Raw genomic sequence first — 14,939 nt, 5'->3', positions numbered from 1 at the left:
GCTGCAGAGCACCATGGGGGAAACCTTTTTATCTCGCTGCAGGTAGTGAGGCATTCTCAAAACATGCCCCAGACTCTTCCAGAGCATTACCCTAGAAGTTCCCCTGATAGGCTCAAGGGCCTTCACAAATGAGAAAACAATTCATGCTTCATACCACCAAGGTAAGTGAAAGGTAGCAGGCCAGTAAATGATTAAAGGTACCACTGAATTACACTGGCAGATCATGAAGCAAAGTGACAATTCTGTTAAAACACAACTCAAGCTTATTTTACCAGTTTCCCTCCCTCAAATTTCCTTCTGCCTTTTGTGAATGCAACTGCTTCTGCAAGTTTGATATTAAGACCCAGAATGGAAAACAGAGAAGACTAATTTTTCAGAAACAAGTACCTCAATAGCTTAGGTTTTTTTTAATCATTAGTCTTAAAATAGGTTGTCAGTGAAATCAGAATGAAATGGGTTGCACCATATATTAATGTAGGAGCAGCAACTGTAATGGGGACAATTTTGGTCAGACCAAAGTGGCAATAAAAGCTGTAAAGACTTTTGTATAAAAGTCTGCATGCTAGATTCAATAATTATCAGAATACAACAAAATTACATTTCAAAATGACAAGTTTCACACAAGAATAAACTTAAAAAGATGCATACAGTAACAAATGGGGCACTTAAGAACTACCATCTTTATTCTGAATAATTTGAGACCGATCACAGTTACTTTAGCACCACGAAAAACATTAAACATTCATTTCTTACCCTTCTAACAAAGCAGAACTTGCAAGACTGGAGTTAAGGCTAGCAAAACATGTACCCTTTAATATCAAAAACAACATACAAAATATGATGTCTACAAAGATACTTAAACATGTCAGTGTTGTCAATATTAGCAAACATTTTAGTATAAAATCACTCTAATCTTAGCATGTGCACTTCCAAAACATTACAGTTGTTGACACAAGCTATATATAGACTAGAAGGTATACTGTACATATGCCAAAGTTTACACGACCAGAAACTCACTGGCTGGCTGGAACTCTATTGCTGCTGTGCTTGTCAACAGGGAGGTACACAAAGAAAGGGATCACTTTTTCTTCAGCCATCTCTCACATTTCAGAAGTACACCTCCTCTAGTGAGATGCAGCACGTTTATGCACACCCTGGTCAAAATACACTGTATTTTCAGATACACACTCTTAATAACAGAGCGTCCTTTCTGATGTCTTTAACACTTCCAGCTCTCCAAGGAGGAATCAGAGCCCCAGACCAAGCATTGCCTCTGCTCCCAGCTCAGAGGGCACAGCTGAGCCCCTCGGCAAGCAGGGAAGCAGGGAACTGCCCCGTGCCAGCACAGGGAGAGAGAGCCCAGCTGCTTAAGGATGACCTGAAGGATTGTAGCACTGATTCCCAACCTGACATAGACCCTCCTTTGGGGCTGCAAGGAAGCACCTCCTGTCCCTTTGGCATCTACTGCCCGAGACAAGGAATTGAGCAGGGCATTTCTGCTTTACAGTGGGAGCTATAGCATCTTTGACTCGTGGGGGCAATTTTCAGGGACAATAAATTGCCACCGGAAGTAAAATTAGAAAAATAATTTAAATACTAATGCTGAATAGACAAACACCAGGATGCAAGAAATTGTAACTACGTTATAATTTGAAGTCTGGCTTTGAGATTTGTACAAGTCTTCAAAAGCAGCCAGGACAAATCCAACAATACTTTATTAGTTACACGTTGGATCCTGTTGCATAGATGAGGTGTAATTAAGAACTCAAAGGGTTTCCATTATTTCAGACTCTTTGCTGAACTGTTTTCTTAAGACTAAAAAAATCTCATACCTATGGGAAAAGTATAAAACCTTGCTCAAAATTCATATTGGTTTCAAGATCTGATATATTAAACAAGAGCATCACCAAGGACTGAAAATTTTATGCTGCCATTTTAAGTGAACCTCTTTCCACTCATTTTCTTCTGAAGATTTGCCCTGAGAACATCAAATAAAAAGATGACTACTCTGCTTTATAGGATACAAGAATAATGTCTATGGAAAGTACTCTATGAACTATTCTCAAGAGAGGGATATCAGAGGGATTTAAGGGTCATCTTGAATTAAACTACTATTTTAATTTTAGAATCTACCCCAACAAGATTAAGGCTGGCATGATTTGGGTCATCAAAATACGATTCCAGCAGGTTTCCCATGAAAATGTTTTCACACCTAAAAATAAATTGTTGCGAAATCTTATTTGTATTTATTCAGTTAAATAAAATTTAATGTTTAGTCCTTTCCTCCACTTCTACAATATTAGATTTTTTAAAAAATAAATTTACTAAATAGTTGCTATTAGTGTAGGGGTTTTCATGTTTTCGTTTGTTAGGGGGATTTATTTGGTTTTTAAAAAAGAGTCATCTAACCTCATTTCTAAAACCTCTGGGCATACAGGATCTAGTATCTCAGTAAGTTTCTCAGTGGTTGTTCAGCCTCAGCACAATCTGAGCTTGTCTTTCATCTTACCTAGTTTTAGGAGACAAACACCTCATGCTTTTGTCCAGAAAAGAGCATTTGCTACTGGACATTTCCTACACAGATAAAAACTAACAGAAAATATGCTAATAGAGTTCTTGGACAGTAATTTACTTTATCTTCTCTGAAAAGCCTTTCCAATTTTAACATTGTTGCAAAACAAGAACTGAATCAGAAGAGGGTTTGTTATTCCAACATCGTCACACCAGCAGAGCTTCCTTCCCCCTAAACTCTGCTTCCTTCTCATCCAACATCCCACTCAGTAGCTGGTTTTACCATAGGAATCACTCCTAAACAATTAGTCACTATACCCTCCTGATGGAGGTCATGGTTTTTGCAGTTTTTGTTTGTTTGGGGATTTTTATAAATTTTATGCAGATGAGAGTTCAGATTTTTTTTAACAGCATGGCAATAATTAATCCAAACTATTGATAAACTATTTCCATGTCATTTATAAATCTTTACAACATTTATATTTTATAATATTTTATATACTCTCCCAGATAATTTAGAGATGCAGAGCAGCAAGTTGGAAAGACGCCATAATTACACCAAAATACCTGGTCACAATCATTTCAAATTGCATCAGTGATAAAAAAAGCAGCAGCTTTGTTTTTGGTTTGGTATAAAATTCAGGGCTAAAAACACATGAAATTGGAAATCTATGATGAATACTAATTTTTCATAACAGAACAAGAAATGAGAGTCTTTTACCAGCACTTAACCAACACCTTCTGTGTTGTCCAAATGGAAAATAATACTGAATATCATGTTCTACAGAAACACTCCCAACAAGAGCAGCATTGCCTGTCAGCATCACTTCTGTAATGAAGGCAGTAAATTTAACTAACACTATTATGCATAATTTCATGACATTTTTAGAAGTACTTACAATGTGCCAAAGCACAAGTCCTAGTGAACCTGAAGGGATCTCAGTTCTCCAGATTGGCTTCCCCGCCCCCACCTCTAATTCCTTCCACATATGTCTCCTTAACATTTTAATATTCAATTCTTTTAGACTTCGCTCATGCAAAGCAGGGATTGAAATTCTGCAACATAAAAAAGCCTGAGCTTTGGTCTACAATAATTAGAATGCTTTGCATGATTATTTTTAAAGAATTTCTGTCAGTTGCTAAATGTAAACATTAAATGCAATATTATTGCTGTTTTATATGGGTTTTCTGAGTAATTTACTACAACACTGGAAAAAGAAGAATGAAAACAGAAAAGATAATAAAGGCTATAATTTAAAAAAATTAACAGTATGCCTCCATGGTTTATGTAAATAACAGTTACTATTTTAAAAAAGCACTTAAATATGCATTTTGTCCAGATCACATTTAGTTTACTCTGGTATGACAGTTTTAAATGAGGCAACAAAAATTATTGGTATTGAATGAACCTGAAATAAAGTATGATTGAGTATTCCAGTGATTGCTGAACCATATCCACAGATAAGCAGTGTGCTTAGAAGTATTTTATGATCAACTGAAATGCAGTGTTTTCATCTCAAAGTATTAGGCTTTTAAACATTTTTCAGAAAAAGAGGTTACTTGCTTGACAAACAATGTATAATACCTAAGAATACATAAGCCATGGGGCCATTTGTCTAGGATGTTAAGCAAGAAATAGGACATGAAAAGACATTTCTTTATATTTGATTAAAGTATGGAGCCATATAATCTACAGGCAATGGAGCACAGCTATAAAAACATGTAATATACCTGCATGTTCACTTAGTGCAAAAATCTTTAATTGTTGAATGTTGTTTTAATAGCTCGTGTATATTTTCATATTATAAACAACTTGGTATTGCACTTAGAATGTATCCTTTAAAGCTGTCTTGATTTTTTGAACAACAAAAAAAAAAAAAGTCCTAACAAATACAACAGAATACTTTGAAATTTAGTCTAATTCACAATACTGCTCCAAAGAAATAAGTCAGTACAGTTCCAAAACTATCCACTACTCTGAGGTTTGGCTGAAAAAGATTTATACACATACTTCTTAAGGGTATTGCCTTCACCAAATAATAATAATAATAAAAAAAATCTATTATTCAGCAGCTTAATTTCTGAACGTGTTTGCACATATTTTCAAAACCTGAGCCCAACAAAAATGCCATCCTTAATGTTCTTTGGGCTAATGTGAAAGCTGAATGCAAACACAAGCGAGTGTTTCAATAGTTACATAATAATTTAGCTTTCTAATGAAACAATCATTTCAGCAAAAGGCTGCATATTTGTGTTCACAATAGAGAACTATAAAATACTGTAAACAGCATGATAAACTTCAAAAAAACAGATCAGTCACAAGAGCTACTACATTATCCAGTATAAACACTCAGCGGATGTGCCTGCAGAGGATGGATCATAGATATCATTGAAGAATCCCAGGTCAGTGAAGGAAAAACAGCTTTCACATTTCCAGAAATCAGTCCTGATGGATTAGAAAAATATTATCTTCTCACACAGAATCACTACGCACGTGCACACTAAAGCTACAAAACTTCAAATACCTTGAAAATGTGGCTTGAAATCAAATTCAAAGACTTGTCAAAAAAAGTTCAATGGTATAAAAGATTCTTGTAGCAGTTTTTCAATTTGAGCAATAGTTCAAGACTCCAGTATTGTATAATATCTTCAGCCAAAAAGTAGAAATCTAGCTTCAGTAGGAGGTCAGGATGGTACAAGGAAAAGAAAAAGGCATCAAAAGCCAGAATCCAGTTCTTTGACTGGCTTTTCTGTCGCGTCTGACACCAAAGTGCTTTCGTTTTCCAGCATTTTCTCAGTAGTTTCTCCATCAACAGGTTTTGCTCTCTCTTTCAGCTTCTGCCGTTCGTGGACCCAGGGGATGAAACACAAAATAGCTCCTCCAATGAGGGGAGGAACTCCAGCCAGGTAAAATGCCACATCATAGGTGCCAAGCTTATCCCGCAGCAAACCTGGAAAGGCAGAAAGTTATCACTCATAAATAATGGGGCCTCAGGAATCTACAAAAAACAGGTTGTGGCTTCTGGTTCAGAAACCCAAGAGCTGGCACAGATTATAATTGCTAGAAGCTGACAACCTGATGGCCAAACTGAGGTGTACATGGAGGTAGAAAGGTATTCCCGAGTTGACTTGGAGCAGTAATGAAGAGCTCAGTACGTGACCCCTCAACCAACTAAAAATTGCTTAGTTACCTTCCACTAAAAACATGCACCATCTTTCCTATTTGAAAGTTGCTCATTTGAGCTCCTCCAGCACTTGTATCTTGCCATGACTCAGAAATTCTCCCTCCTTTTGCTAACAGTTACCTTTGACCAATATGCCCATTCTTCTAATTCTAGATATACTCCATATACCACATTCCTCATGGCCTCTTATTAAAAAGTGTGTTTTCCAATAATTCACTCTAATTGCTCTCTCCAAATTCCTCCCATTAGTCAAATTCTATTTAAGTACTAATAGCTGTGACAGTAGGAAGCAGATCAGGAAGCACCAAGTCTGTGCTGTTCCAGCACTAAAATGTTGTCCTTTATAATGTTCATCTTTCAAAGAACCTTTCAGTAGCATTCACCAAACCTCAGGGTAAATTACCACTGAAAATCATCAGTGGTTAGGAATACAGCTTTAGCTATCTCTACCTCCCAATAAGTTCCAAGTTTTCGTCTTCAAAACCTGTATTTTGTCTGTCTCCCACCAAAGGATGATTAAAGCCAGCATTCCTACTTATGAAGAGCAATTAAAGTGACTGGAGCTTTTATCCTCACAATGGTTTTAACATGAGCAAATTTTGGAATCCAGTTAATTTCCAGATTTTAATTTGGAGGCCCTCTGTAACACAGGCAACGAACAGGCTGTCACTTGCACAAAATAGAAACTGTCAGGTCCTAAATCCAACTGGAAACCATCTGTCTTTCTTTTGAGGAGGGTTTTACACCTGCATAACAATGAAAAATACTGAGCAAAGTTTGAAGAGTGCAGTAAATTAATAACCCACGAGCAGCAGGCAAATTTCCTGTATCTTCTCAAGCACACAGAGAAAAATTCCAATGTCAAAGCTCTGCATGTGATGAAGGAATGGGAAACGAGACCAGTGCCATGCAAACACAGAAACACAGTTACAGCTACAAACCCTGCCTACACTCACCTGCAATGGGTGGACCAACTGTCATAGGCACTGACATGAGTCCAAGCAGAAATCCAATGGCCTGGGAGACATCCTGAGCCCCAACGAGCTCGAAGGCAATAGGAGCCATAATGCAAATGAAGCAGCCATCAAACAGGCCCATGAAGAGACAGACAGCAACGAGAGCTCCAAAGACATTGCACAGTGGAATCATCATAGACATCAGCCCGATAAAAAAGAATGAGGCCACCTAAATATGAGCAAGGATAAAAAACATAAAAATGCATTGCATCAAATTTTCAGATCGTAAGGAACTACATGAACCTCCTCGCACTTGCAGTAAATTAGATTGCCTGCCTGTATTTACTTTAAAATAATCAGTCTCCATGGATTACCACCATCAGAAGCTACATACTAAGATAAAACAAACATATAACTCGTGACAGGCAAAGAAATTCCACTAGCCATTTCATAAGCTTTGAAAATGCAATTGTAATCCACTATTCTACAGTGATTGGTAAGGTCATTTTTCATGCACCAATATTTTTTGATAAATAAGTCACAGAAATATTAAAAGGTTAAGATAGCTGGAATGGTGTAATTAAACTCCTCACTGTTGTAAGTAAAAAAATATCAGTATTATGAGTGGTTATTTCAGGGTGCTTATATTCAACAGAAGTGAACAACATTAGATTTTTCCATTAAAAAAAAGTATCCTGATGTACTTCTGTAGTCATGTATACTTACAAAGATTTTCTAATATAATCTTAGATTACTTATTTGTTTTAGGTTAGAGGAATAAAACTGTCTTTCAGCAAAATGAAGCAGAATTGAAAAGAAAATAAAAGCAGTAATAGTTTTGCCTGTGCACCATCTGTATGCGAGCACGGAAACCAATGTTCCGCATAACTGCAATAAAACATCAAGGAATCTAAATTTATCCATTGCAACAAATACTCCGGCAGAACTGCAATTCTTTCCTAAGAATTTTTGATATCTGTACTGCAGTGCAGACAATCCCCACTAGATGCCTCCCTTGCTATTCATGTTAAGTGACCAAATGGCGAGCACTTCCCAGGTGCCAGTGTGAAAGTCAACTAAAGCCTTTCCAAAATCCCACACTAACACTGCTAGTTTCAAAAAAAAAAAAAAAAAATCGGTTATAATGGAAAGAAGTGTATATCCTCCTTCATCTCCAAGCTTCATCATTTCTGGAAGCTGGGACTCTTTCTGCAAATCTCCTCAACTAAGCACCCCTTGTATTGCCACGGCCATACCCCTGTGTACTATGCACAGAACATATTTGACACCAAGTTAGCACCTGTCAAAGATCAAGAGATCCAAAATCCTTAATAGAGAAAAACATGGCTTAATTTTTTCCCTGTCTGGGGAAAACCATTGTGAAATCATAATCTGGGAGAAAAGAGAGAAAGCAGAATGTAGAGAATCCCCAAAGGTTCTCACTCACATGCTAATGAACAGTAATTTAGTTCATTCACAGCTGAAAACAGTCAGCAGGAAATAGACATTTTCTTAGTGCTAAAAACAAAAATCACAGATTCATAAACTTTGCACCAAAGGCTCCTAGTATCAAAACCCATAAACTGAGTTTCCTAGAATTTTGAAACTTCTCAAATTTGAATCTCCAATCAGTTAATTCTGCTTATTTCCTTATAGTAACCGAAACCAAATCCTTTGGAATCAACAGTCAGAAAGGAATTTAGAAACAATAAAGACATACCTGTAAATATATTTTTTTTGCACCAGGAATATAATCTGCAACTCTGCCAAAGACCAATCTGCCAACTCCTGAAGTAATGCCCAGACATAGCAGAAGCACTTCTTCTGGCACGCTGTCACCAAATCTGTCTTTTACGTGATTCATCTGTTTCAAAAGAGAAAATAAATTTGCTTTAGAATTAAAAGATAGACCTTGGAAAACTTGAGACAAATAGAAGCAAGTCTGTCAATCTCGGATTTACAAATGCTCATCTGACTTTGCTTTTGCAGATTTTAAAATGCAGTATTTAGTGCAACACAATACAAACAATCTGAAATGTGTTGTTGCTTTATCCACAAATAGTGAACTTAATTCAGGAAAACAAGAAGGCTCTGTCTAATACCAACAAAACAGAACGAGACCCTAAAAGTATTCTCTCCAACCACTCTTAATTTACTAGCGATAGATTCAAAGTAACACAGAAGCCACACGGGCTACCAAGTTTGCAACATAGGGCAGGGCAGGAGTAAGAAGCAGAGAGCTGGAGACCAGACAGTGCAAGTAGGAGAGGCCCTCAGGAACATCTCATCCCAACATCCATGATGTCCAGGGGCAAGGAGGACAAGGGGCAGAAGCCAGCTGCAGTGTCAAACACAACAGTAAACACTCCCAGGAGAGGGTGCAGCTACACCAGCAACGAACAGGGCAGACTGGAAGAATGATTTATCAGCCACTTCAGCCTGAAGAACTAAAGCAACTGATCGATGGTCCTGAGAGCAGAGCATCGACCACAACAGGATGAACCAGCAGGGTCAGTAATTCCAACTCTTCAAGTCATGGTGGAAAAAAAAAATAATAAAGAAAAGACAAAAAAATCACCAGACTGGTTCGAAGGATTTGGAATTTCTTATATTATCTCTACTTCCACCGTGGTTTTTTGTTTGTGGTTTTTGCTGTTGTTTTTTGGGGGGTTTTGGGTTTTGTTTTTTCTTTTTAATCATCACCAAAGACCCAAAAATTACCCACAAGAGATTTTTTGCACTGTTGCTTTGCTTTTTGGAACATGCTTGGCAATACCAAATATGCCAAAATGAGCACTGGAAGATGTAGAAATGATCTGCACAGTTCTGCAGTCTCTGTGTTCATAAGTAGTTCTGAACAGGAAAAGCAAAACAAGTAAAAACAAGTGAAAGTTCAGAGATATGAAAGAGCAAACAGAAGAAATGAATTTTAAGTAAAGATGTAGTAAGAACATTTGAAGGACGAGGTAACCACAGGCTGATATCACTTCAAACCAGAGAACCATTAATTTCTTATCTATAAAATTAAAAAGTTCTATTTTAGTAAATGCTTCTAGAGGAAAAGAGTTTCTATTCTTTCCTGGCCAGAATGTTACAGTACAAGCAGAGCCCTTTTTTCCAACAAGAAAATAGGACTTGCTGAGTAAGAGCCATTTTCTTAAGTATAAAAACTGTTGGAGCTGTTTGCATGTCACATAATGCCTAGTAAATCTAATCTCATTTTGTCCAATATAACTGATTTTGTAAGAAAGAAAAAAAAAAACACAAAGGGGCTTATTCTAGTTTTAAAGAAAACTTCTAACTTAAATTGAAGACAGGTGCTTTTTCTTTCTGTTTTTTCCTTTGCTTTGTAAGACACATTTGGGAACAGAATCTGATGAAATTTTTCATCTGAAATGACATTTAAACATAAGAGATAAGCTGTTCTAAATATTCCCTTTCCACCAAAGGTGAGAAAAGTAAAAGCTGACAGTTTTCCCACCCCTACCTTTATGTGCCTGTCAACACCTGCTGGCCCAGCTGGTAAGAGAAGCCAAGGTGTTCTTTGCAATTTTTGTCACCTGTTCCACTTCAGGTTTCTGCAGCCTCTGGATTGTTTAATCAGCAGGCCTGATCCATCCACTCCCTAGAGGCTTTTCAAGAGGCAAGATAAAGCTCTATATCTAGATAACTATTAAACCTGCACCTGCAACTGGAGTAACTGGATTCCTCAAAGCAGCACAGGGGGTGAAATGCTGCCACTCTTCAAACAAGGAGGGAAAATATTAATTCCATTAACTCCTTAAGTAAGAAAGTAACAACTACTCAACCCAAATTTAAAATATCTGGGTTAGTTGTTGGTTTGGGGTTTTTTTGTTGGGTTTTTGGTGTTTTGGTTGTTTGTTTTTTGTTTTTTTTTTTTTTTTTTTGATTGGTTGGTTTGTTTTGTTCTGGTTGTTTGGGTTTTTTGTTGGGTTTTTTTGTTTGTTTTGTTCCCACTAATCTTAAGCACACCATAACCTTCTTACAGAAAGCTTCCAACTAGATATAAGGAGAAATTTTTTTTTTCCCCTTAGGAAGGCAGTGGCATAGGCTGTCCAGAGAATTTGTTTAGTCTCCTTCCTTGAAGGCTTTTCAGGACCAAGTGAACAAAGCCCTGAGCAGCCTGGCCTGATCTGTCATAGCTAATGCTCAGATTCTAAACAATCCTCAGTGACACAGTCACTAAGTCAGCTGTAAGCTGCAGCAGTATTCACTGTCTGAAAATAGAGTGATTTGGGACTAATTCAGTACTGTAACTCTAGGTTAAATATATTCATGAAGTAGTTTGAGCAAGATACAGATTTCCACAGCTTTTTAGCTGTTACAACTACTTAAAAGTCCCATAAAGAGCAATTGCTTGTGAACATTCTCAGGCACTAACACTCTCCCTCACTGCAGAACTGTACAGAATTATACAACCCTTCAGGCATTGTCTACAGCAGCCAAATGGGGACCCAGCCATACAAAGGCAAAAGCATTTCAATGTGTATTGTGCCTATTCTCAGTAATGTAGCTGCTTCTTCACCCAGGGCTGTGTGAATGCTGAATTGCAGGTCTGATTTTTCCAAATGTAGAAAATACCCGGTTAGCTCTGGCGAAGTTACCGTCTGGAGTAACACAGATTCTTATTTTTTTAAAAAAGATAATTTATCCTTGTACAATTCAGTTTTCCAGATAAAGATATATAGATAGTCAAGGCCAGAACTGAATGCATCCCTGGCATCAGCATTCTCCTTTATGCTTGTACTCTCTCCTCTCAGGGTGACACACACAGATCTTGTTGTCCAAATTCTCATTACTATTAGAATGAGACTAGAAGAAATATCAGCCACTTGGTAGTGCCTGGAATGCTTTCTGATACACAGTTTTGGTTGACCTCTCTCCAACCAACCAAGACCTGGGTTTTGCTAAGAACTTCCCTTCACTGCACACACATTTCAGCTACATTCACACAGTGAATCAAAGACGTCAATCTGAGCAAAGCTGTAGGTCCTTTTCTTCAAAACACAAAGAACCTAAATCTGAAACAAGTAGTTATGAACTAGTAAGAAAAAAATTCTGTCAACCAACTTTCTTCCCATGTAAATTCCATTTGGGGGATTCCCAATCAAGCAAAGCTTTAGTAGGCTAAGTGCAATAGTCTCTCTGACCAACATGTGAGAAGAAAGTCACCATTTTCTTCAATTACTGATGCATGTCCCAGTGTCTGACACTTTCACTGAAAACAAGCACAAGGATAAAAGGAAATGCTTAGAGAGCACTGCCGGTACCATTCGTTTACTAGAAATGTTATTAACTGCTCCAATTTAAGTTTCCTGAAAGAGCTGAAGGGGTGTGGAAGCCTAAGAAGATAAGGGGGCTTATGTGCATGTCTCAAACACTGATAGCCAGATAGCTGTGGAGCCAACCAAGGATTGTTGGTAATAACAGCCAAGGGCTGTTGGCAATAACATACCGTGAAAAAGAACAGTGTGTGGCTGGAGAAGGGGGCCATACAAAGGTAAGGCAGCACTTTTCCAGGACAAATGTCCTTGTTCTGGCTCCTGGAGATAAGAACAGTGCAAGCACAGGAATGAGGTTGAAAAGCCAGTAGGGATTGTAGGGTGGAATCAGAATCAAAGAGCCCTGAAATCCCCCAAGCCACTTCCAGGAAGGTCTACAAGAACAGACTGTGCATAACTTTCTCACTCTCTGGGCAATTTAGTTATCTCCAGGGCAGAGAGAAGCAGCCCCACCAAGTCCAGGTGGTACCCTGGCCATCCCACCAGCCGGATCAACACCGTAGCCAGGACTGCTGATCTCTTTCTTTGCAGTGAACTGTCCTGGATGATTGGAAGTTTCAGAAAGTGCTAAAAAGCAAAGCATAAAGTAACTCTGGAGAATTCACTGTTTATTCTCCAACATATGGACTCACCACAAGAATGGGGGGTGAGGAAGGTGAGAAACAGAAAAAGAAACTTGATTGCCAGCAAGTTTTATGACACTGGGCACCAGGAAGATCATTTAAGGCAAATATATTTCTATTCCAGACTCCAGCAAAGAAACTATTACTGGTGAGCAAAAAAACAGCAAAATGAGCCAGCAGCTCCTGCACTTCTACAGAAGAGATTACCTTCATGTTGAGAGACAGAGTATTACTGATATCCAACCTGGATCAATTTTTAAGGGGGTGCCAATACTCTGAGATAATTTATATGAAATATAACTATAGCTAAGTCTTTACAAATATGCATACACACATCTTCAAATAATTCCTGCCTACACACTTGCCCCAACAGTGGTAATACTCTTTATCTCTTGTCAGTTTAAACTATATAAAGAACAAGGAAAAAATTAAATAAACAAGGTGATTCATTACATGCCAATAGGGAATTTTTCTCTTGTTCCACTGAGTAAAGCATATTAAACAGAATCATTTATACATCATGAAGATTCAGAACAAGCATAATGTGAATTTCTTAAGTAAAACTGAACACAACAGTTAACAGGTTAACTGTTAAGCCTATTTAACATAAACTGCAAGCATTAAAAATTCAAAAATACTCAAGGCTGACAATTACACAGTTAAAATAATTTTGAGGGGGTTTTCTTTCAAAAAAATAGCTAGTCCTGAAGCCATATTATAGTAGTAATTATAATAATAGTTTTTATTATTATTTCAATCTCAGAGCCGTGTTGTCCTAAAGAGCTTGTGAAGGAAATCAGTGACTTGGTGTGGCTTGGGCAGCAGCAGCCAGACAGATAAGGCACACACACACATCTTTGGAAGCTCACAGTGACTGAGCATAAGAATGCAGAATAAAGTCAGGGATCCACAAGAACTGACATGTTACGACCTCAAGGGATGAGAGTGACATTGCTGGATAAAACTTAACCTTTAAAAACTTTTTTCAAAATTATTCCTATTTGTGACTACAATCCATATTTTACAGTCTTAATTCTATCTGTTTCTTGTGGACTAAAGCAGTGTTTCCAGGGCCTATTTTACTCTCAAAACTCAATTATGTCCAAAATCAGCTACTATTAGGACATCCTAGAGAGTTACAGGCCAATCACATTAATCTGAATTTCCAGAATAATAGCAGAACTATTTTTAAACATCTAACAGATAGCATCACAAACTAAGGACAAACACAGATATGTGGGAAGAAAAAGGAAAACAAACAAACAACCCTAATTCCTCTAATTTCCTTCTATTACACGGTAGGGGCAAGCCTTGCCTACAGATGGAAGGGCAGATGTAACAAATCTTGACTTTGGCCAGCATTTGGGAATTCTCTCAAACATAATTCTTATGAGCCATTTTAGAATAGGTGTCCAATAAAAGAATAATAAAATACATCAATTCAGGGCATGACATGACCTTTACATACTGCTTAGTAACAGTAAGACCTCAGCTGATGTTTCTTTTTTATGTCCTGTTTTTGTTCGTTACTCATTATTACATGGACCACGTGTACAGACTCCAAAATAAAGTCCTTGCAACAAATATAGTAAGTATGACTTATGAAGATTGTTTAAAGTAATCCTTTAAAAAAGTCCTACACCAAAGTAAATTGGAATAAATTGGATAAAGTACCAGCATACCTCCAAGTCTTATTTTCTATGATTCCCAAAGTCATTTGTTGGATGTCTTAGAACAATTACAGTTACATACTTAATGAGTGTTACAACTTCAACTCTTCATTTAGTTCTAGCTTGGTAAAACTCTGCTGCATATTTGATTGAAAGGAAACCTATGACTGAAGGAATCAATTTTCTTACATTACCACATATTACATTTGTAAAAACATAAGTCATTCTTTCAAATCCTTGTGGCATTTACTAATCCAATAAAATGTTATCAGTTTACAATTTATGTAATTAAAACTGAGCACATTATATGATATGCTACCATTAAGAAATTATGGAATATCAAAGCAAAGGATTAGGATATCCTGTACAAATACTGTACAATGCTACTGTTGTGTCCTAAGAGAGGTTGCCATCCTTGCTCAATAACAGCTATCAACAGCATCTGTGCTACTTATATCACATCTCTCAAAACCAGAGTCCTTAAACTATAGGACCACCTAGGTAAGTAAAATCTGAACAGATTCTCAAACTTTTATTCAACCGCCACAGAATTCCCAGGGTATCCATAGCACTTCAGGACTAGAGATCTACTTGTGGACATGGTCATAATCCCCTCAGCTTTCACAAACCTGGGTGAAGCACCTGATTCATTCTAATGGGGAACAGAAGAAAGCTCTCAACCGTCTCAATT

General features: G+C 37.4%; 1 protein-coding gene across 1 annotated transcript in view; it reads right to left on the bottom strand.

The window, feature by feature from the left end:
* Positions 1–661: 661 nt before the first annotated feature.
* The window catches only part of SLC16A10 (solute carrier family 16 member 10), a 63,704-nt gene continuing 49,426 nt past the window's right edge, over positions 662–14,939 (bottom strand). The window contains exons 4-6 of the mRNA XM_062489949.1: positions 8,373–8,516; positions 6,653–6,881; positions 662–5,462 (exon numbers count right to left, since the gene is read on the bottom strand). Of these exons, the coding sequence (XP_062345933.1) occupies positions 5,227–5,462; positions 6,653–6,881; positions 8,373–8,516 (609 nt within the window). The 3' untranslated portion in view covers positions 662–5,226. The remainder of the gene's footprint in view (positions 5,463–6,652; positions 6,882–8,372; positions 8,517–14,939) is intronic.

This window comes from Cinclus cinclus, chromosome 3, assembly GCF_963662255.1.
Source record: "Cinclus cinclus chromosome 3, bCinCin1.1, whole genome shotgun sequence".
Taxonomy (NCBI): Eukaryota; Metazoa; Chordata; class Aves; order Passeriformes; family Cinclidae; genus Cinclus; species Cinclus cinclus.
Note: the sequence above shows the minus strand (reverse complement) of the source record. Positions and strands in the feature narration are given on the sequence as shown.